A 24,072-nucleotide genomic window follows, 5' to 3' on the forward strand; every position below is an offset into this window, starting at 1 on the left:
TTGCAAGAGTGTCGGTGATAAAGGGTGCATTTGTGGAATGGTAACCTGATTGGCGTCCCTGCCTTTTGAATGGCTGACGAGGTCTAATTGGCATATAACGCTCTATAAATTTATTAGCAGGCCTCGCCTCTCATTGGTGGACCTTCTGCTGTTAACCACCAAGAAATTACCAATTTTCAGGAGTTAGTCACTCAAGTCGCACTATAACTGGATTTAAAAAAAAAAAAAAAATCCACGCGACTCATGTTATAAATCAGGCTGATGCCTCATACTTCAGGTCTCCAGCAGCAAATTAGTCACTTGGGTAGGGGAGTTTGGGGCAAGTGGGTTGCAGGGAAGAGCCCGTATTTACCGGGAAGCCCCACTACCCCCCACGTCTCCACTCAGCCGTTGCCTGGCCCAGGGCCCCAGCTGCTCAGGCCACCGCCGGGCTGGGTAGAAATTGCAGTTTTGTGGCCATTCTTGTCCAGCGCTTTGATGTTCTCAGGGATACTTTCAACCCCCGGGCATATCACGCAAAGAGGACACATCCACCCTCTTATTTCGGGAGCATAATAGAAAGATGCAGGATCAGACATAATTATTTCAATTACTTCTCTCTGGTGTTTGAGACACACACTGGAGAGTCACAAATTAGAAAATAATATTCACGTGTTTCTTCTAATGGGTAACAGATTAGAGGCATTTTATCTTTTAAAATAATTTCCAAATGTGCCCCGGAGAGACTGGGGAGGGGCGGGAGAGAGGTGTGGGAATGTAGACACGGCCTTTCCAGGCGAGCCAGAGGCCCCCGTTGGAACCAAGAACTGGGGACGGCGGTGTGCAGGAGGCGCGTCTGCAGTGTGCTCTCGGGTGTTCAGACTTGTGTTATTTTCATCCCTTTTTTTCTACTGGAAACTAGCAGAGACGGGGCTGCCATTTTCTCACTGACCACCATGTAAACTCAGTCCTCGCTTGTCGATGTACATGTGAACCCCCTTTTTGATCCCCGCGTGCCACCTCTTCAGCCGTGCTTTCTACCCACACACCCCACACACACACATTGGCGTGTCTGTACTCATTTTTCTGTCCCATCAAATTCCTGAAGCTAATCTGTGCCCCTCAGTCTGCCCAGGAGTGTCGGAGGGGATGAAGACAGAGGCTGCAGTGGCCCCGGGCCCCCAGGGTACCATGTTCTGATGCGGGGATATCACGTCCCTCTAAATCATAAGGGCCCTCACAGTGCCTTTTTTTTTTTTTTTTTTTTTTTTTGTGGTACACGGGCCTCTCACTGTTGTGGCCTCTCCCGTTGCGGACGGAGCAACAGGCTCCGGACGCGCAGGCTCAGCGGCCATGGCTCACGGGCCCAGCCGCTCCGCAGCATGTGGGATCTTCCCGGACCGGGGCACGAACCCGTGTCCCCTGCATCGGCAGGTGGACTCTCAACCACTGTGCCACCAGGGAAGCCCCACAGTGCCTTTTTCATAAAGGAATTGCTTTTTATCAATTCTTGTTTTGAAAAATTGATTTCTTCTCCTCTGGAAAACAGGTGGGCAGTTTCTTCTAGAACGAAACACACAAGTCCCACATGACCCGGCAGCAGCTGTACCCCATGGCATTCATCCCAGAGAAAGAAGGCTTACGTTCACACAAAGACCTTTTAACGAATGTTCACGCAGTTTTATTTGTAACAGCCCAGAATAGGAGACGTCCTTCAGTGGGTGATCCGGTTAAGCAAGCTGGGACACATCCGTGCCATGGAATAGTACTCAGCAGTGCAAAGGAGTGAGCAGTGATACACACAGCAGCTTGGGTGGGTCATCAGAGAATTACACTAAGTGAATGAAGCCCATCCCCAAAGACTACAGGCCACATGATTCCATTTACAAAACACTCTCGAAACGGCAAAATTATAGAAACGGAACAGACGAGTGGTTGCCAGGGGGTTAGAGATGCAGAGAATGGGCAGGAGGGAGGTGGGTGTGGTTATAAAAGGGCAACCAGAGGGACCCTTGTAAGGGAGATGCTCCTTATCTTGACTGTGGAGGTAGATACGGAAACTTACCTTTAATGAGATTGCGTAGAACTAAATCCATACACACGAATACAAACCGCAAGTAAAATGGGAAATCTGAACACGATGGCTGGATTGTATCGACAGCAAGATACCTTGACTGTTATGTTGTGCTGTAGTTTTTCAAGATGCTACCTAATCTTGACCGTGGAGGAAGATACAGAAACTTAACCTGTAGTGAGATTGCATAGAACTAAATCCATACACACAAATTTGAACAACTGCAAGTAAAATGGGAAATCTGAACACGATGGCTGGATTGTATCGATAGCAAGATACCTTGACTGTTATATTGTGCTGTAGTTTTTCAAGATGCTACCATTGGGGGACGCTAGGTAAGGGGTGCATGGGATCTCTCGGTATTTCTTCTAACTACATGTGATCTACAATTATCTCAAATTTTAAGTTATAAAAACAAAGCAAAATCAATGGTGGCTTCCATAAAAAAGAATCAGGACTCCTTAAGGAAATGGCTTATTCCAGATCTGAGAAAGTAAGATGGACCTAGGACATCCTGCTGTACCAGAAAGCAAGAGACCGACAGGGAGGAAGGGAGACATGTCAGAGTAGCAGGCAGCGCACAGGGCCTCCCACTGGCCAAACCGGAGCAATTTAAGGATCAAAAAGCATCATGTTGATAATAGTTTATATGACACACTTAGTTTTCTAAAGTCTAAGAATCTACAGTGATACTCCAGAAAGGGGCAGGGGGGGACCTCTTCTTTACAGAAGATGCCAACTAATAAACAGAAAGAATGAGAGAATCGGAAAAGCTGTGTCTTGTAACTGAGAATGTAATAATTGATCGGCGATCATAAGTGATGCCACAGCACTTGTGGGGGAAGGTCTTAGAGGAACAGGAGATTCACCAGCTCGAGGTATCCGCCCCCAGAGGGAAAGGTCTTAGAGGAACAGGAGATTCACCGGCTCGAGGTATCCGCCCCCAGATCACTTGTTAGTTTTAAGAGGAAGAAGGTTCCAGAGAGAGGACAGGGCCAGGGGCCCTGCTTTAACCCTGTGCTCAGGTTTGGCCTTGGGACCACCCCCCAGTCTGTACCTCCTGATGTGACAGAGGAGAACGTGCCACCTGTGTAGTGTTCGCAACAGAAATATGTGACCTGAATCAAATCAGACAAAACAGGGTGGGGGACCTTCTACCGTAGAACTAGCTTTTGGAGTCCTTGAAACAGTCAATATAATGAAAGACCAAAAAGGGGAGGGAACTGTTTGTTAGATTAGAGGAGATGAAAGAAGTGGGGTGACCAGGTGCATCGCATCCTCATTGACTGACTTCTGAATTGGAAGGAAAATTCAACTCTAGAGGACATTTTGGGATCATTTGGGGGAAACCGAACATAGACCACATATTAGCAATAATAATGTTATATTATTTTTGAGGTCCTGGAGTATAATAGTATATGAGCCGTCAAAAGGCAGGCATGAAATGTCAGAGACTCACACAGTGGTATCTGTATGAGGGAACAAGAGAGCATTCAGATTCTGGATTTTATCTTTAATTGTGGTAAAATACATAGAACATCAAATTGACCGTTTTAGTCAATGTTAAGTGTACAGTCCAGTGGCAGGAAGTGCGTTCACATTGTCATGCAGCCGTCACCACCATTCTCTCCAAAACTTTTTCATCTTCCCAAACTGAAACTCTGTCCCAATTAAACAGTAACTCCCATCCCCTCTCCCCGAGTCCTTGAAAGCCACCCTTCTACCTTCTGCCGCTATGAATTTGACTACCCTCGGGACCTCATGTAAGAGGAATCATACAATATTTTTTGCGTGCAACTCACTTAGCATCATGTCCTCAAGGTCCACAAATGTTGCAGCCAATATCAGAATTCCCTTCATTTTTAAGGCTGACTAATATTCCACTGCATAGCTAGACTACATTTTGTTCATCTGTCGATGAACCTTTGAGTTGCACCTCTTGGCCATTGTGGGTAATGTCGTGAACACAGGTGTACAAGTACCCCTTTCAGTTCTTCTGGCTATAAACCCAGAATTGGAGTTGCTGGGCCCTGCAGTAATTCTGTTTCGTTTCTTGAGGCACCTCCATACTGTTTTCCCAGGGTCTGGATTTTTGACACATTAAAAATGGAGTGTCGGCTGTCTCGATGAGATGCTTTTTTTCTAAAAGCCTTTTTAAAGTCTCTCAAACATCCTCATGCACAAGGACAGATTGGAAAGCCCAGAGCATGGGCTTGAGAGCAGAGACTTGCCCTGGTCTCCTGGCTGCCCCAGCGAGCGGTCCCGCCTTGGACAAAACCATCCGCAGAAAGGGACTGGGCTGATGGAGCTTCCCAGTTACGTCAGGTTGTAAAATATATTTAGGGGGTAGATGTGGTAGTAGCTGGTTCTTAACGTTGCCAAGTTAGGAAATTAAATAAATCGTTTACTATCACCATGATTTCGTGAAAGGACGTGTTAGCATCCAGAAAAGCAGAAAGAATGTAGCATCAGAAAAAGGCCTGCCTTAAAAATTTAAAAATCTAGCTTTATGGAAAGCTCACTACAGTGGATTGGCGACAGCTTTGCCACCAACTGATACTTGAAAGCGACTGGCCTGTCCTGGGCCAGCTAGAGAAGTTATGGGGCTCAGTAGAGAATGCAACTGTGCAGCCCTTGTCCAGTAGTTAGCAGGAATTTCAAGACAGCACCCTTAGACCATTACACCAAGCCCAGGCCCCTTGTGAGCTCAGGGTGCAGCTGCAGAGCTTGCGCCCGCCCAGATGAAGCTGGCCTCGGGCTGGTGAGCCCCCGAGGTCTTCTTCATGCCACTGTGCTAAGATTCCCGCTCCAGGAGAAAGCTGAGCAGATAGACTCGAGTGTCGCCATTAATGTTTTAATGTCTTAATATCAAAGACAATGCCATTGGGCAAGTTAAACTCTGTGTCGATTGTGGAAAATAAAACATCTGACCAGTTTCTGCCTTCCGATCCCATTAGATAGAAGTTTGGTGATTTTAAGGAAAAAATTTATCTTTAGCTTCTTTCATAGTAAATGCTTTCCTTACTCCAGAGAATTCACGAATACACTCCTGATGAAACATTCTTGGGCTCAGCCCCACCCCTTCACAACCAAATCTAGAAAAAAACACTGCCTAGTGGATGTGTCGATGTGGGTCTAATATTTTTAACATTTAAGATTAGTTGAGAATGAAAAACTAGCATTCTTCATTTGTTGGGTTTTCTCTAAGAGGGTCTCTAATAAATTTTCAGTTGTCATTACATTGGAATGGAATTCATCTTGGCCCGTGTGAGTGGCTGCTGGCAAGTCATCCCCACTGTAAGGAATGTGTCAGTCCAGCTGACCCCAATCATATTAGTGTCTTTCTGCATGTTTCTGTGGTTTCATATTTTGAGAAAAGATAACAGGCAAATTTGTTTTAAATGCCCTTATCCATTTGCAGACCCTCTGGAATGCTTTTCCTCTTTTAAAATCCATTTTGTTGTTGTTGTTATTGTTTTGTTTGTTTTGCCATTGAGGAACCATGTGATTCTTCCAATCCCCTCTGTGCACCCACCCCCAGAAAAAAATTAAAAGGAAATCTACATTAAGATGATTCTTTATTGTTTAAAATCAATCATCTTTTGTCTTAAAAATAATAATATTACCAAAGACTGTAGTTCTTAAAGCCACTTGGCAGTTTTTACTAGAAACCTACTCAAAACTCTCCATTGCTTTCCAAATGTGTCACCTCCATGACCTAGAGCCTCCCTCCCCCCCCCTCTCTCTCTCTCTCTCCTCCCTCTCCCCCCCCCCCCCTCTGTGTTTAATGACCACTTAGCCAGCAGCCACCGGGTCACGCTTGGCCCTCTGCCCCACTCCATCCTGTCGCTCAATTTTTCTTTTAAGAAGAGCTGTGGAGTCCTCGCTCCCTGGTGTTTAAAGGGCGCTGGTGCACACCCAGCAAAGGCTTATATCCATTTTACAGTATTCCGAGTGGAGGAAAAGGGCCATTTCTCTTCCCTTATCTGTTTATGATGTGATATGTTCCAAAGCCGATCCCATCAGCCACTGTTATGGTGAACTTAATTCGCTGTGATGGGGGTCCTGCCAACAGGGCTGCCGCGAGTGCCGCCGAGGTGCGTCCCGTTTCATGCCACATTACGCAGAATCTAGGACCGCCTCACCTGACTGCCTCAGGCTCCCTCTCACTTGGCACAGATTTATCGGGATTTATGCTTTAAAACAGTTGTCCGCCTTTTTTCTGATGTTGAACTACAGAAGCATCCAGTGTGTGTGTGGCTCCCGCAGCTTAGCTAGGGTTACTGTGTAAAAACCACACTCAATTTGCAAACTGACTCACAAACTTAGTTTATCAGACCAGCTTTGCACATAACAATAAAGGCGTCTGTGCTAAAAGTCCAACGAGATGAGCTGTGTCTGTGAGTGGAAATGACAAGGAGGAAGCACAGAGACAAGAAGAGAGTCTGTGAGTGGAGGGAGGAGTGCCACGGCCATGTTTCCCCTTAACTTCCTATGTCTTGTTGTCTTATTTTACGATAGATGAGAAAATAGGGGGAAATAGCGAAAACTTAAAAATAAAAAATATTTTCAATAAAAATATTGAAAATAAAAAACATTGAAAATTTTAAAAATTGAAAAAAATGTTGAAAATATTTCAGCTGCTTCTGGAACAATCTGATGTTCTGCCTTTTTCTACTGGCATAACCTGCTTCTGAAAATGATTCACTTAAGAGTTAGACTTTCTCGAAATTGCTCTCAGCGTCCCCACTCTGCTTCCTCCCCACTCCACCTGCCGCCTACGCCGGCCTCTGGGCTCCCTGCGCACTGCCCCCAGCTCTGTGCATTGCACCCGGAAGACAGCCCTCCACCCCTGTCCTGCCTTCCCTTGACCCATACCCACCTTTTCTAACCTGGTGGCCTCCTGAGCGGACAGTTGCAGGGTTGACACAGGTGGGCTCTGGGGGCAGCGATTCCAGGGACCAGCAAATGAATGCAGCAGGTTCTTTCATTCTGGAATGAATTTCTCACGAGTGGAGCCTGAGAACGCAGTGCAGGTGGCTCGCAGCAGGGCAGCGGGGGAGGGAGACTCTCTGGGCCGCTTGCCGGGGTCACAGTGCTGGTGGCAGCAGGACAGCATCCACTGGAGAGGCCCCTCGGCTGCATCTCTGCCTCGTCTGGGAGTGGCCCGAGGTTGAGCTGGTCCCAAACAAGGTGGTTGAAAGCTATGAGTGGGTGGCTGCCCTGGGTGCTGCGCGAGGTACAGATTTATTTGTCCAAACAGAAGGCTCAGCGGAGGCATTCCGTCGCACAGACCCGGGAAGCGGGGGGATGTCTGGCCCGACCGTGCAGGGCTCACCCAGTCCCAGGGGGGCACCTTCCATCCATCATTTACCTCCCAAGCGGATGCTCGCGGGGGCCTTGAACTTCAGAACCAGCCTCTCCAGAGGGGAAACCGAGGTTGCGGAGAGGATGAGTGCAGCCACGCTCCCCGAAAGGCCCAGGTCTCTTTTTCCCTGCAGGCACCAGCACATTGCAGACAACCAACAGGTTGTGGAACTTGAGCCAGGTTTTGTGCATTCATTCATCTAATGCCTGCTCACTTCCAGGCCAGCGCGAGCCGGTGGCCCAGCCTGACGTCTCCTTTATTCCGGCTTTGAGGTTCCGAAGCAAAATCCTCCTAGGTTGCCTCAAACCTTTAGAGGGATGATGTTGCATTTGCGTCACTGCTTGTATCCTGGGATATATTCCCACTCAGCCCGGTCAGGTTCCAAACAGGCAGGTGCTGGGAGATGCCCAGTGCTCATGACAACAAAGCCACGAGGGCCCCAGGCCTCCACCTGGACCTCGGACTAAGGTGTGGGGGGAGACGAGTGCCCTTACCCGCACCTTCTGGGACGGCGCAGGGCTGAGCCTGTCGCACGGGGCCTGCACCTGAGCACAGACTCTCACTCCTGGGCTGCCGGGGCCGCGATCTGCCCACCCGCCCCCAACCCCTGCCGCCTGGCACACTTAACTGTGACTCGCCGAAATAATAAGCCTAATGCAGTTGACTTTATTTAATTAATAATGATCCTGTTCTGTTCCTCCGAGCTCATAAAGCACCCTGCAGGTTGGCAAAAACACTCATAATATTGATCCGAAGTCAGGCAGGATATTTATTTTGTCTTTGCCCCGTGAGCATAAATCCTTGTCCATTGCCTTCTGCTCTCTGCATGTGGGATTTACAGTGGCCAGTTTCTTAAAAGCTTTTGGTAATTAAGGAATAAATAGCCATCAGTCTTTGTTGGCTGCCCTCCCCCATCCCGAGGCCGGCCCCCTTGGCAACGCGGCCGGGGGAGAAAGCATGCGTGCCGGGGCTCGCAGTGGGCCAGGGTCTTCCCCTGCAGAGAGAGGAAGCCCCTCTGTTTTCCTAACATATTGTTCCAGCCCCCTCTACCATGCCTCCTCTTCCAGTTCCTGTTTTGCTTGAGGCCGAAAGACACTTGGGAAATTCCTTGCTGCTAGCTAGCGCTTTCTTTCCTCTTCCTGGCCTCTTGGGTCACCATTTAAAGCCGTGCAGGTCTCCTCCAGTTTCTCCACCTCACCCCAAAGGACATTCCTCCACTCCGGTACACTTTGCTACAAAATCTCCTTTAAAATTACTGTTGAGAGACTTCCCTAGAGGTCCAGTGGTTAAGGCTCCACACGCTTCCAGTGCAGGGGGCGCGGGTTTGATCCCTGGTCAGGGAAGTAAGATCCCACATGCCGCGTGGGGCGCCCAAATAAATAAATAAAGTCACTATTGAGAAATCCTTTCCCACCCCCTGAGGGGGAAAGAAAAAAGATGTTTCTGGAAGAAGCAGTGTGATAAGCCCCCAAAAAGTTCTTGGCCTTCAAACATTTGGGAGGAGGGTCTCCCATCAAAATGAACACGTTCGGCTCGACACTGAGGGGGCTTCTGGGAAAGGCCATGCCTGCCCAGGGTCCGAGCCAGAGAAAGCCTCGTTTGTGGAGATGGGAAGGCTGACCGCTCCGCATGTCACCCCAAAACATCGTCCATCCTGCCTCCACGGTGGGCCCCTTGAGGACCCAGGGAACGTCTGGCCGCGGCTCCCGTGTCTGCTCCTGGGGACCATAAAACGGTGCTGGAAGTCAATCAGAAGCTTTGTGGTTATTTGCTAAAATGGTCTTTGCTGGGAAGCCAGCGCATTAACCCTGTTACCCCGGGCCCTCCCTGCCAGACGCCAAGCACAGCTGGTGGCGGCTGAGTGTGGCCGCATCCCTGTAGCCCTCCACTGGACAGAGGAGGGGCCACCGACCGCATCAAGATGGCGTTTCTCTGAGGGGCGTGGCGCGGGTCTCGTGCGGCTCCAACTCAGCCTCAGCTTTCCCGAAGGGTCTTTGAGACCCGCCCTGCCCTTAGCTCCTCACTGACAGCACGCGTTTGCGGTGCTCCAGTGACGTCATGGCCACCAGCAGTGACAGGTGCCCGCCCCCCGGGACCCGGCTGCCTAGAGAAGCTGCTGTCCTGAGTGCTGGCCTCTGCATTGGCTTCCGTTCCACTCCGTCTCCCACACACACATTGGTGATTTCCTTTCTCTTCATTCTGCATTTATGGTTATTCCCAAATAATTTGGGTGAGAAAACAATGGGAGAGAAAAACCCTCCCTAGTGCTGATCTAGACAGGCTGTCTGGATGAGCACGATCCCTGCCAGGATGGAGAAGCTCTAGATCGTCTGCACTGCCCGAGACAGCAGCCGCCAGCCCTGGCGCCACTGAGCACTTGACCCGTGTGGCGCGTCTAGAGGAGCGGGACTTGCTGTTTCATCTGGATTAATTTAAACACCTGTGCGTGGCTCATGCTGCCGCCGGGTGGTACAGCTCTAGATTCTCCAAAGCGACTCACACTTGACCCATCACCACGTGGTGAGGTGATTGAAGAGAACGGGCGGGCGGAGTGCTGGGAACTCGGCTGGAATCCCACAACGCAGGCGATGCCCTTCCAGATGGGATCAAGTTTCCTTATTTGGGAGGTGGCAGAGCCCGGAGGAAGAGCTCAGGCAGTGACCACCGGGGACAGCTGCTTGGACCGTCACAGGTCGGGGACCCAGCAAGACCGTCTTCGCCTTCTAAACTGTGGGGGAATGATAGCAGGACCTACCCCACCAGGTGTTGTCAGAATGAAACCAGATAATTAGCCCAGCGGCTAACACATCAGAAGTACTTAATAAACATTAGCTCTGATGCTCTTGGGGATTTTCCTAGTGTGTGTAACAGAGTCCAGCTATTTTAACAGTGACCTGTCCATGGTTGATCACTGCATGCCCATTGCTTGGTAAATAAAGGTCAAGGAAGGATGAGAAAGGCTTAAAGTTTACTATAAAACTGCAAACAAAGATTAACATATACACAGTACTATATATAAAACAGGTAACTTGGGCTTCCCTGGTGGCGCAGTGGTTGAGAGTCCGCCTGCCAATGCAGGGGACGCGGGTTCGTGCCCTGGTCCGGGAAGATCCCACATGCCGCGGAGCGGCTGGGTCCGTGAGCCATGGCCGCTGAGCCTGTGCATCCGGAGCCTGTGCTCCGCAACGGGAGAGGCCACAACAGTGAGAGGCCCGCGTACGGCAAAAAAAAAAAAAAAGGAAAAGCCGTGTCTGTCAATTCCAGACTCCACCCTTTTCCCCATCTTCTGAAGCTTGCCACAAAAATGACCCATCTCTTTTCCTGAAGCCTTTCCTTTATGTCATGATTTCCCAAAATATGGCCACAATTCTGCCGTCGCACATGCATGGTGTTCAGCATTCGACATGTAGGTCACTCGTAAGAACACGGCGGGTGTTCCAGGGTCAGGAATCGTCAACAAAGCCGGTCACTGTTGTCACCATCGTCACCGTCACCAGCAGTACCATCACAGGAAGCGCTCCTGCGGCTTGGAGACGGCCCCTCCTCAGTGGGGTCTCGCGGGATTTACTGGTGCTGGTAGTTGATTCCATTCGGCAGGCACTAAATCTGCGGGTTGCAGGTGAGGTGCGCCCCCGGGATCACCTTTGGTGGAGCCTTGGCCGAGTCAACACCCTTCAAGGTCAAGTGCGGCAAAGCCTCATCTGTCAGGCTGCAGGCCTAGCAGACCAGCTGAGCCCTGCAGACCCCACAGGACCCTGGAGTCACGGCTTCTGAGACCTGGGCCCCAGGCTCACACACGAGGCAGTTTCCTGGGCCCAGAGGGCATGGAAGGCTACCTGGAAAGGGTTTCATCTTAGGCAAGAAGGAGAGAAAATAGTTACTCCTGTGCCTTCGACTGTATCTTGTCTTTCTCTTTGGGGGGATTGGGTTGGTGTCTCGTGATGAGTGGCCCGTTCTCTCATTTTCCCTGGTCCCATGCAGCTGATTTATTTAAAGGTGTGTCACCGCAGGGCTCAAATGAGGAGCGGGGCCTCCTCCTCTCTGCTGATGGCCAGCCGTGCCAATAATTCATTTTTTAGCTCATTAGCTAACGGAGGCTGTGAGCAGTGAGCCTCCAGGGGACTGGAATGAGGTGAGGTGATGTACTGCCAGCTACACTGCTCTTGAACTGGCCTTCCTTGGGGAAAAAGAAAGGCTGGGCCGAGACAAGCCGGGAATCCCAGAAGCAAGATTGGGACGTCAGAGTCACCATTAGGGTATCTGTGCTTTGGCATCATGGTTTCTTGGGGCGAATGGTTTTAGACAGAATATTCTCGCAGAAAAGGAATCATTGTCAGAGTATCTGTCTTTCCCATGGTGACTGTTGGCACAGAAGCCAAGTGGAAACAATGGACCATGTGGCTGTCCAGTGTATTAGTCAGACCAGCTGCCATAACAAAATACCATAGACGGGGGTAGAGGAGGCAGAGGGGTTAAATAATACAAGTTCAATTTCTCACAGCTCCGGAGGCTGGAAATCCAAGGTCAGGGTGTCGGCAGGGTTGGTTTCTGTTGAGGCCTCTTCCTGGCCTGCAGACCCACCTACCGGCTGTGTCCTCTCCTCTGTGCACAGGGAGAAAGACCCCCAGCTGTCTCTTCCCCTTCTTATACGGACCAGGACCGTGACCTCAGTCCACCTCGATTACTTCCTAAATGCTCTGTCTTCAAATACAGTCACGTTGGGTGGGGTAGGGCTTCAGTCCACGAATCGGGGGGGGGGACACAGTTCAGTCCATAACATCCAGGAAGGCCTTAGATGCCTCAAGGCCACGGGCAGAGGCCAACCAGACTTGGCCCCAGAGGTCCTGACAGCTATGGGGTCGTTTGGATTTGCTGAGCACTCCTCACCCCAGTGTCTCAGGTCCTTCTGCACCCTGGAGGGGGAGCCCCACAGGACATCCATGGGTTTGTCAAGGCCTCTGGCCAGGGTCCCCTCGCCCACCCAGCGGGAGTGTCAGGCCCCACCCCCCTGCCCCCAACGCCGCCTCATCACCCGCGACGCCCCCACGGGGAGCGCTTGTGTGCACGACAGCAGTGCGAATCCTGAGAGATGTTATTCTCTTCAAGCATCACGACAGCCACGGCTGCCATGTGTCGGGGAACCACTGTGTACGGCCAGCACTTCATCCGAACACGTGACTTCAAATTCCAAAACCACCTTGCCTGCTGTAGACGTCACTGTGCCCGTTTTACAGATGAGGAAACGAGGGCCCAGGAAGTGACTGAAGTTGCAAAGATCTGCACCACAAAGAAGAACAAAGCAAGCACATGAACGCCAGCCTCTCCAAGGCCGAAACCCGCAGCCTTTTAGCTCAGTGTGGACTCTCTTTTCCCTCCCTCTGGCCGCTGCAGGGAGCATGCAGAATTAAGCTTTCCTCCCGGTTTGTCAGCGTGGACAGTGACCGCAGGACATAGGCTGTAACTAATACTAAGTGCTGATGCACGCATGGGGGTTGCCGAATTAGCTCCCACAAAACGGAAACGTTCCTGAATGCCCTGTTCCTTCCAGTTGGATTTCAGCTGTGGAGAAGCAGCACGCCTGACACAGACTCAAGGCCCAGTGGTCTGCCTTCCTTTGCTCTCCGGCCTCCTGGTGTCTGAAAAAAAAAAAAACAAACACTGAAACATCACCGTCCTGCAGGACCCAGAAGCCGGCATCAAATGCTTATTTTTAAATAACACAAGAAGTTTTGGTGAAGAGCCGTGGTCCTGTCAGATAATAAAAACCATGCATTGAACAGATCTGGGGATGCCCTTGGTGGAGGTGAGGGGCCGTGTGGACGGGGGGCTGGGAAAGGTGGACCCCAGCGAGAAGGCTGCCTAGAGGCTTTCGCTGCTTTTGTCTCCTGGCAGCATCACTTGGGGACGGTTCCCAGTATCAAGCCTGTTTTCTGTATTTGAGTTGTTGGAGGTTCTGAAACCCTTACAAATAATCATCACCCCGCTCCAAGCTAAGGAAGCCCAAGCCCCAGGCCCTCCTCCCTGTTCCTCGTTTCACGTACATAATCTCAGAGTCTTCCTCTTACAGAAGGCTCCCCAAATGGTACGTGTTTTCAGCCCCACGAAACCTGGACCTGCCTTTATTACGTATTGCGAACGACACTGATTTTTAAAAGCAAAGAACAGCTTAAATGCACTCATCATTCAGACACGTGTCGAGTTCAGTGAATTCAGGTGAGCTTGGGGTGGGGCGTTCCCCAAGAGACCACATGGACCACGGCAGAGGAGCTAGAAGCTGGGGGGTCTGACCTCGTTCTTTGGCTGGGGTCTTCCAATATTAAAAAGAAAATGGAATAATTGCAGTTAGGACTGTAGCTACCGTGTTCCATCCTCTGGTTTGTCCCTGAATGACTTGGCAATGAGTATTAAAATCAACTGGAGCAGAGGAAAAGAGGTCTGATTTTAATGCCTACCAAGAAATGAGAATTAGCAGATTGGAACTTGAAAATCTGGCTGTATCTCGCCCACTACTGTCCCTTTTCATTTAATTCGCGTTTTGCTCTTCGGCGATTTACGAAATGCATCAACATATGTTTAATACATTTGAAATAAGGTTTTTAAGTAACACGAAAAGCACGGCCCGGCCTGGGGTTTTTTCGCCTTTCACCTATTCCGGTATTTCCAAGGTGTTGCCGGCGCTTTTGTGCTTGTATTTTGGCCCAAGTGAGGGAGGCTGTGCAGCCGGCCTCCGGGTGCTGGTGTGAGCTCTCAGCTGCAGCCACGTGCTCGTCCTGGAAATGGCCTAATGAAAAGGGTCGGGGGGTCGCTCGGGGGTCCCTCGTATGGACCAGGAAGCGAAGCAAAACTAATCCAGATTTACTCCTGGAAGAAAATGTTTGCCTAAGTATTTAGAAACAGATTAGGGCTAACCCGACACTACATCACTAGGAGCAATGTCAACACGGGTAAAAGGTGTAAACAGGGCCTTTATTCTGTACTTGGAAAGGAAAAATGTCACGGGTAACGAGTTTTCTTTCTCCAGTCCAGCGGAGGCCCCAGGTGATGCCCCTGTGTGGTTTGTAGCTATGTACCCTCCTGACTCCCCCGGAGAAAATGCTGAGTTTTAGGACAGGGCAATTGTGGATCCGTGTATATGTACGTCTCTGTGGGTAATTACAGTCACTTCTTATCTCTAGGGCTTCTGTTGCTTCTTTCATCAGCCTCATCAAAGAGCATCCGTCCGGGGACTTCCCTGGCGGTCCAGTGGTTAAGACTTTGCCTTCCACGGCAGGGGGTGCAGGTTCAATCCCTGGTCACGGAGCTAGGATCCCACATGCCTCGCAGCCATAAAACAGAAGCAATATTGTAACAAATTCAATAAAGACTTTTAAAAAATTGTCCACATCAAAAAAAAAAAAAAGCATCTGTCCAGCCTCAGGTCCCCCACCCCACTCCCCCTACCCCCCCTCCCAACCCCGGCCCCATTCTGTTCCCAGACTCCCTCATTTCAAGAGCTACTTGTGAAATCTCACTTCTGTCTTCTGCATTTCCCCCCCAGTTTTTTTCCCCCTAGCAGTGCTGCAGTCTTGAGGATTACTGAGTTGTTTTCAGTGGTCTTCACCTCTATTAGAAGAGGCAACACCCAAATCCACCATTAGCGGCCCAAGTGCACGAGTAGACGGCCCGGGGTCTTCTCCTTCCGGTCAATATAAACACACCTTGCTGTTGGTTTCTTCTCTCTTTCTTCAGCTCCTCTCTTCCCATCCTGCCCCCTCCTCCCTTCCCCAGCCCTCCTTCCAGATGTCTCAGGCAACATCCTGTCCTCTTTGGGCCCCAGAGAGTGGGCCTGTTATTGCTCCCACCCCGCTGGGGTTATGCTCCTGGGGGAGGGGCACCAGGTGCCATGCCCGTCGTGCCTCACGCCTTCCCTCCCCGTGTCCTCCTGCCCTCTGCACCCTGACTCAGCTCTGGCCTCAGGGGGCCCCCTGCCTGGCCTCCTAGGCTGGGCCTCAGCCCACTTGCCCTGGAAAACCCCCCCGGCTGCTCTTCGTCTTGAAGGGGTTGTTGACGCCCTCCCCGAGGCTCCCCCAGGTGTCCCGAGAGCTAAGAAAGCCAAGCAGAGTCACGAGCTCCGCTTGCATCTCTTTCCCCCATTGGATTCGCTGCCTTTTCATGTGTCGTCTGTAGCAACATTTTCTTCCACGGGAGTGTCTGTAAGACCCCCGAGCGCACACACACCCCCTCCCCGGCCGATGAGGTTGAGAACTAAGCCCTCGAGGTCACACCAGGTGGGAGAGCCCACCGGCCACCCTGCCCCCTGGACTCCAGCCAAGTGGTCTGTAATCCTGGCTCTGACTGTGGCCGCTTAAAGTGGATGGGGCCTCCGAGCCTGTGGCATCCATCCTGCGTTGGGCGGGACCCCGGGCAGCGGGGTGATTCTTCTGGGGCCACAAAAAGCAGAAGAAATCACATGAGAGGGCTTCCCTGGTGGCGCAGTGGTTGAGAGTCCGCCTGCCGATGCAGGGGACGCGGGTTCGTGCCCCGGTCCGGGAAGAGCCCACATGCCGCGGAGCCTGCGCGTCCGGAGCCTGTGCTCCGCAACGGGAGAGGCCACAACAGTGAGAGGCCCGCGCACCGCAAAAAAAAAAAAAAAATCACATGATAGCTCGAGGCCGATCCCTGGTTCTCACACCTTAGGACGTCAGAATCCCCTGCAGGGCTGGTTAAAACACATCCCAGGGGTTCTGATTCTGGGGGCTGGGATGGGGCCTGAGAACCTGCATCCCTAACAGGTGCCCAGGTGGTGCTCCTGGTGGGGACCCACTTTGTACACTGTAGGGAAGCCTTTCCCCCGAGGGGGGCTTCCTGGTGCCGGGTGAAGGCACTTGTCACCGCCCCCTGGACGCCTCCGGACCACACACCACACACATGGTGGTGGCTGGGCAGAGGGGTGCAGCCTCGGTTCTGCCTCGCGGTCGTGACCTCGCCTGTCTGGTGACTCTTGCAGGGAAGAGAAGGAGAGGTGGATCCGGGCCAAGTACGAGCAGAAGCTCTTCCTGGCCCCGCTGGCGTGCACGGAGCTGTCCCCGGGCCAGCACCTGCTGCGGGCCACCGCCGACGAGGACCTGCGGACGGTCATCTTGCTGCTGGCGCACGGCTCCCGGGACGAAGTGAACGAGACCTGCGGGGAGGGGGACGGCCGCACGGCGCTGCATCTGGCCTGCCGGAAGGGCAATGTGGTCCTGGCCCAGCTTCTCATCTGGGTAGGTCGCCCACGTGCCCTCGGCACTGCTCCGCGGGCATCATTCTGGGAGAAGGCTATCGTTGCCCGCCTGGAAGTGGGAAGCATTAGTAATAGGGAATTCAGGATTTGGGGGGGGGGCTCCCTTTCAGCCCACCTGTGTGAGGGCACACACAGAGCACCAGTTTAAAAGGGAGGACCGAAGTCTCCTTACGCGGGCACAGTGGTCCACTTTGCACGGCATTTGCTAGCGTTTCTGCCGGGTTCATCTTTGGGATGACCCCCGCCTTGGGTCAAGTGTAGTTGGTGATGTTCCTCTTGTTGCTTTTACAAAAGACTCCCATCATCGTTTTGTGGGGAAGGGGTGGAGAGAGAGGCTATAAACTGAACGGTTTATGTGGTTTTCCCATTGCCACACCTTTGGATTTTTCGTTCACGTAACACAAAAATGCTGGACCCTAGACTTTGAGCTTTGATGTGGTCGGAGTTTGTCAAAGGGCTTCTTCTGGACTCTTCCGATTAATTTCCGCTGGGGAGAGTTATCTTTTTAATCTCTATTGAAGCATTTGCCATGCAGCTTGAATGGGGAGAAGAAAGGGAGAAAATGACTGTGCCACCAGGAGCTGCTTCGGAGAAGCCCGCACCCCCTGCCTGGCCGCTGCCTGCCTGCCTTTGGGGTCCTTGGCCACAGCAGGTCCCCATTCGAAGGGTGGCGGAAAGCTGCCCGTTGAGAGGGTCCTGGGTAGGGAGGAGGGGTGTGTGCTCACCAGTAGTGGGACACTGTCCAGAGGTGGGTCACCTGCTGGGGGCTCTTCTGTTCCCAACCCCAGGGGCAGGCGATGGGTCTGTCCAGCACAGCTGAGAACAATGCCAGTTTCTACATATTTTTACCTGACTCTTGGGATGGCTGTGATGGGAGAATTAGATACACAGATATCAGAAACACTCAGTGTTCAGCTTCATGTTAGCAGTTGCATATGAGTCTGCTGGGGCTGCCCTGACAAAACACTACAGACTCGGGGGGTTAAACAACAGAAATTTATTTTCTCACAGTTCTGGAGGCCGGAAGTCCAAGTCCAAGGTCAAGGTGAGGGCAGGGTCTTTTTTCCCTGAGGCCTCTCTCCTTGGCTTGCAGACTTCTCTCTGTGTCCTCACAGGGCCTTTCCTCTGTGTGCACATGCATCCCTGCTGTCTTTTTCTCTAAGTATAAGGACACAGGTCATATTCGATTAGGGCCCCACCCATATGACCTCAGTTAACCTTAATCACCTCTTTAAAGGCCCTATGTCCAAATACAGTTCCTATGTTGGGACTTTAGCATATAAAGTTTGGGGGAACACAGTTCCATTAACAGATTGCATGCCATCTTTCCCCCTCAAATTGGCCAAGAGTTCCTTTAATGCTCATGCTTCCTGAAGACGAGAGATGAGACTCCCATCCATGGTGGTGGAAGTGGACATCCGTCCACCCTTTCTCAAGATCCGGAAGCTTAAAACTATTTGTGTAATTTAATCCCGTGTTACCCCTTCTCGTCATCACTCTGACGATCAGAGATCCTGAGAAAGGTTCGATGTGAGGCTGTACATCACAGCACTATTTAGACCAACGACAACGTTAAAACACTATGTGTAGGGACTTCCTGGTGGTCCAGTGGGTGAGACTCCGTGCTCCCAATGCAGGGGGCCTGGGCTCAATCCCTGGTCAGGATTCGATCCCCACATTCATGCCACAACCAAAAAAAAAAAAAAAAAAGATCCTGCATGCCACAACGAAGACCCGGCACAGCCAAAATAAATAAATTTTTTAAAATAATTAAAAAAAAATAAAACACAATGTGTAGCTACCGAGGACAGAGTAACTGAGTTATGTTCATACGGAGGAATATTATATGGCTGTTATATGTCATGCTTTTGAATAACTTTTAATGATCTGAGAAAATGAGCAGAGCACCAAGTTCAGTAAAAAAAAAAAAAGATAAAAATTATTTGTGCAAGTTTTATCTCAGTTATTCATATATGCATTTAGATTCAAAGAAGAACCATTAGAAGGAAATCCGCTGAAAGATTAACCAAGATTATCTCTGAATAGCGAGATTATACGTGATTTTTTCTTCTTATGCTCTTATGTATTACCTATGTATTTCCTTCAATGAAAATGAATCGCCTCTGAGATCAAAAGAGTGATCGTTTTCTGTGTTTATAATTGGAAAGTCAAAAATAGAAATAGCAAAACTAGAGTTATCCTTGGTCCGTTCCTATTGCACAGGGGAAGGGCTTTTCGATGCAAAAAACACACTCTTTTCTGAAAAGAATACACCTGGCGGGGGTAGGGGGGACGGGGGCAGGGACACTGGACGCTGGTCTCCCCCGCGGGTTCCCGGTAGCGCGTCCCGGGGTCCGCATCTGCCCCAGCTGCCTGCGGGGTTGAACAAGGCGCCCTGTCCCCTCCCTCCCGTGACCCTAATGCGGTTCTGTTACCTCTGCAGTACGGGGTGGACGTGATGGCCCGCGACGCGCACGGGAACACGGCGCTGGCCTACGCGCGGCAGGCCTCCAGCCAGGAGTGCACCGACGTCCTGCTGCAGTATGGCTGCCCCGACGAGCGCTTCGTGCTCATGGCCACCCCCAACCTGTCCAGGAAGAACAATAACCGGAACAACAGCGGCGGGAGGGTGCCCACCATCATCTGAGGACCGGCGGTGCCCGCAGCCTCCCGCGCGCCCTCAGGGATCACGCCACGTGAGTCCCGTCGCGTCCCCTCACTCCTCCTGGTGGTCCCCAGCCAACCCCCCACGCCTCCACCCCACCCCCCTCACGCCAAGTGAAATCACAAAACCCGGATGGTCCTCAAGGGGCGAAGAGGAGGCCCGGAGGCTGCAGCATTGATTCCTTTGCATAAATTCCCCCGATCAACACACAGGAGCGACCGGCGGGCCTGGGTTCGTTGATGGTAGCACACGGCGCCGGACCCCGGTCCCTCCGGTGGCCGGGAGACAGAGCGTGGCACAAGGGACGGGACATGGGGGAGGGGAGGCGCGCAGCCAGGAGAAGGGGCAACACTCCTTAACTGGCGGTTCAGCACATCAGTACATTTCACCTCTACCAGACGGAACGCTTGGGTTTCATCTCTTCTCCGAGGAGCTTGACGGCATAAATCAGAAGCAAGAAGAGTTTGTCAGGTTTGAAGCCCCTATGATGGTATGTGTCAAATCAGTAGTAGCTAATCTGTCCAGGGAGAGTACCGGCTTCATTACACTCGTACAGCTGAGTTCTTCCAGCATTACCGCTGTTTAATAGAACATGATTAGTCATCACCGAGAAGGAAGCGGATTAGCCGAGGAGGTAGTTACACAGCACGCTCTGGCGATTGCCGCGATGTGACTGTAATACTCTTAGAAGCATCGTATTATCCCAGACATGTTCTTTCAAGCCCTTGGAGCCCTCCTTTCTAAATTCACTGTCATAATTTAGTATCTGTTTAATTTTTCAGTCCAAAGAGAGGAAACCAGTTGCCGAGTGTTATTTGACTGCAGTCTCCTTGGCGCAAAAACATAACGGAAAAATAAATAAGGGTGACTTGGAAGTTCAAAAGGAAATCACGAATTCAGCTAACGACAGCATTTTGAGCACATGTAGTGAACTAAGTAAATGCGTAAAAGGCTGTTTTTTTGCCCAAACCTGAGAGGTAGTCTGTGTCCTTTTGCCGAGGTGGGTGTCTTGGGTCTCAGTCACTCGGGGGCCACGTTGCCCAAGTCACACAGGCTTCTGTATTCTGTCTTTAGATGAGATGTGTTGAAAATCTATTTGAATAAAAGAAGTTCATAAATATGCATTGATTTCTATACAGACAAATGGCACCTCTGTTAATTTATAAATTGAACTGGATGTGAACTAATAATATGCAACTAGTTGAGATAAGAGGGTTGCAGATCATTGTACACGGGAAATATTCCCAGCAGTAAACACTTCCATTAATGTGATATACAGCTTCAAAAAAGGAGCATATCAGAGTAAGATGGTGGTACAATTTGCTTATTAAAATCAAGAAAGGGGGGGATAAAAGCATATTAGCGGGGGAAAGAGGCATGTCATTCCTTGTTACTGGAAAGCACGATTGAGATCTGACCCTACTTTTGCCCACCCAGAGGAACAGGCTGTGGCAACGCGGGGGGGTGACTTTCCAAATCCCAGACCCGGGCGCTTTGCAGAGGTCCATCCTGACCACCGCTGCCAATTTGGGAGCACAGACTGACTCATGAAACGCCCTGAGACTTTCTTTTTGCCTGGTGGCCAGGCCCATCATTTTAGTACATCACCCGATTTGCCGTCGTCACGGTTTCTGGCTGCTTCAGACTTCGGCCACCTTCAACGTGGTGGCCAAACATAGTAAACCAGATCGTGACACCTTAGGTGAAAAAGAAAAGGGGGCAACTGTGCCTTGAGCCCTTTGGCAGTCTGAGGGGGAGAGGGCGTCACCTTGAAGGACGGCATGGGACTGGTGCCGCACAGAAACATAGGGCCACGTTCACCCTGCCGCCGCCGGGGAGGTTCCTTGCTCTCATATATTACACCTTCTATTTTGTAAGAGTGTTTTCCCTTCTTTCACTTTTTTAAAAAAAAATTAAAGTAGGTGGGGAAAAGATAAAGCTTTACACAGTCTCTACCTGGGTCGGGGTTTCACGGGCGTTTCTAACCTTGATGCAGCTCTGTGGAACTCGGCGTTTTCCCAGGATAACAGGTGCGGAAGCCTCCAGCCTGGAAGCCTTGACAACAGGTCCGTAATCCCTCCACCCGATTTTTAATTCTGTTTCATCGCTGTGTGGTTATTTTGAATGTGAATAGAGGAAAGAAGAAAGTCCTTCCTGTTTTTGAAGAACGCATCACTGTTCTAATCCAGCCACGCGCATTCGCCTCCCCGTTAGCATAGACGTTATGTAGTGAACACAGATAGAGTAAAAACGAAATTCTTAAATTATTTCATTGTAGTTAATTCCCACTGTAGGAATGCTTTATCACAGTGAAGCCTTCTTTTGAAAAGAAACGGAATTCCTTGTAAGGCTTCTCTTTGGGATGTATATGGGTGTGTACAGATTATTATATGTGTTTATAATATAATATTTTCCCAGATGACTTCTTTTTTCACTTAGCCTTTCACGACCTGAATGCTAGACTGGTTTCTTCCCTTCCCTCCCTCCAGCGCTGGGACTTCATTGATTCCTCCTTAGAAAACTCGACCCCTCTCCTGCTATTTTTAGCGATATTGATCTGCTGCAGGGGGCAGCCTGCTTTCTCGAGCCCGAGTTTTGGCAACAGAGAAAAGGCGGTAGTGGGTTTCAAGGGTTTTCTTTTAAAATAAAGGTGACCGGCGGCTCGTCTGTTTGTATGTCAGTGTCAAACTAGAAGTCCTTTCTTTGCTGACAACGCTCTCATTCCCATCTTAAAGCCTTACTAACACCAAGGCCAGAGAAGCAAGGACCCAGGGCCAGTGTTAGAAATAACCAGTTGAGGAAGGGGGTCCAGTTTTCATAGTTTATTTCCATGTAAGTTCAGGGACATGACAAGGACACAGGAAGCCACCACTGCAGAATCCACGTAACCTTTTCTATTCAGAATTCAAATTTTTCCTTGACGAGAAACCCACTGGCTGGGGAAGGCATATGATAAGGCGGCCACGTGTGAGGGCACCTGCACAGGTGAGCTGGGTGTATTGCAGACCTCTCTGGATTTCTCTTGTGGCCAAGAGAACCCTGCGGAGAAAGGAGCCTTGATTCTGACGGTGCGTGGGTGGACCTCGAGTACTGGGGTGGACAGACAGATGGTTTACCAAGCCAGGGTCCCAGGTTCCTTCTGTCTCCGGTCTTCCCAGTAGATGAGCAGTCGAGGGTGAGTGGGTGACGTTACTGCCATGAGTCTTTGGTCCCATAAGCAGGTACAGTTTCCTGTCCCCCAGGAAGCCCGCCCTATGTGGAATTATCCCAGAAAGCAGGTGCTTGCTGACCGCTGGGCTGTCGGGTGCAAGAGAGAGCAGCTTTTCCTGAATTACTCTGGCCTGGAATCCTTAAAGCAGCACCTTTCCTGCAGGGCCACGAGTCCAGGCTGCGGCCCTTGTAGCGCCGGTGCAGGGCCGTGCACTTCTGCCCCCTCCTCTGAGGTTTTGTGCCGCCTGATGCGGTCCACTTGGACCCAGCCTCGGCCTCCAGCATCAGCTCCGGGCCTCCCAGTTTGGTGCCACCTGAACACGTTCAGGCTCATTCCCCACATTTGCAAAGGAGCTGTCACTACTTCATTAGGGAACAATAGTCCAACAAGAAAGGCAGCCCTGGGGCCGAGCAGACCTGAGTTCACCTGGCCTTGCCGTCCCATCCAGCTGCCCAGGGTCCTTCCTCAGCTGTGAAACCCTGTGGCCTTGCAGGGTGTGGTGACGTTTGGACCAGGGTGGTAAATGCCGGCCCGATGCCCAGCCGGGGGCGGGAGGCTCAGGAGAGCAGAACGTGGATAGGACGGGGCCAAGAGCGCCAGCCAGGAAACCGGCCCCAGCCAGTGCCCTGGGGGGGCGGGGGCGGCCAGGCCCTCCCGTCGAGGCTCTGACCCTCCTCTGTCTCTGCTGAGCCCGCCGTCGCCGTTGTCGTCGTCGTCCTCCTCCTCGTCGTCGGTGGGAGCGAGGCTCTCCGAGGACCCCTGCTTCCGGGCAGCCCCTCCCCCAGGGGTGAGCCCACACTGCCCCCTCCCCGTCACTCACCGCCATGCGCCCACCAGCCTGAGTCTGAGTTTGATTTTCTAGGGGACGGAAGGGTGAGTGTCCCCTTCAGGCCCTTCACCCCCGCTGCTTCTGGCCGAGACCACCCTTCTCTCTCCTGCACCCTCTGCTGTGTCGTCGATCCCAAGGCCTCTGTCCTTCAGACGCCTCCTCCGGCACTGAGAGGCCGCTGGGCACACTCGTGTTTGGGGCCCGTTCAGTGTCCTTATCCTGCTTCCGCTTTAAAACCAGAGCTTCTTGCAGGCACTCTGGGCTGGCAGGGTGTGGCCTGAGGCTCCAGGGCCGCCTTCTCTCTCCCTCTGTCCCTCATTGAGCTGCTGTGGCTGGCCAGTGACCTTGTCCTGGGCCTGCCCTTGGTGGTACCATCCTCCCCCTTGGGAGTGGCCATTGGCTCCTGCCCAACCCCCAGCCTGAGCTGTGCTCACGGGTGACATGGGCCCCGGTGGCTCCAACCCCGCCAGTCCTTTCTCTTTGCATTTAGAATGTTCTGGAAGCGGGGTAGGGGGGGAGCTCCGAAGCCTTGCCACAATGTAGGTCCTCAGTGAGTAAAGTAGGGTCAGGTCTCAAAGACTGCTCAGAAGACACAGATGATTGGAAAGCAAATCCGTCACCTCTGGACGGGCTGCTTCCACTCGCTCACATCCTCTGTCAGGTGCCCCGCAAGGTCATCGCGAC

General features: G+C 51.5%; 1 protein-coding gene across 14 annotated transcripts in view; it reads left to right on the top strand.

Annotated features, from left to right (window-relative positions):
* AGAP1 (ArfGAP with GTPase domain, ankyrin repeat and PH domain 1) overlaps positions 1-20,476 on the top strand; it is a 550,828-nt gene extending 530,352 nt beyond the window's left edge. For all 14 annotated transcript variants that reach the window (XM_033424652.2, XM_033424661.2, XM_012533195.3 and 11 more), the window contains 2 exons: positions 16,408-16,663; positions 19,127-20,476. In XM_033424652.2, coding sequence (XP_033280543.1) covers positions 16,408-16,663; positions 19,127-19,330 — 460 coding nt within the window. In that variant the 3' untranslated portion in view covers positions 19,331-20,476. The remainder of the gene's footprint in view (positions 1-16,407; positions 16,664-19,126) is intronic.
* The last annotated feature ends 3,596 nt before the right edge of the window (positions 20,477-24,072 follow it).

This window comes from Orcinus orca, chromosome 7 (genome assembly GCF_937001465.1).
Source record: "Orcinus orca chromosome 7, mOrcOrc1.1, whole genome shotgun sequence".
Lineage (NCBI taxonomy): Eukaryota > Metazoa > Chordata > Mammalia > Artiodactyla > Delphinidae > Orcinus > Orcinus orca.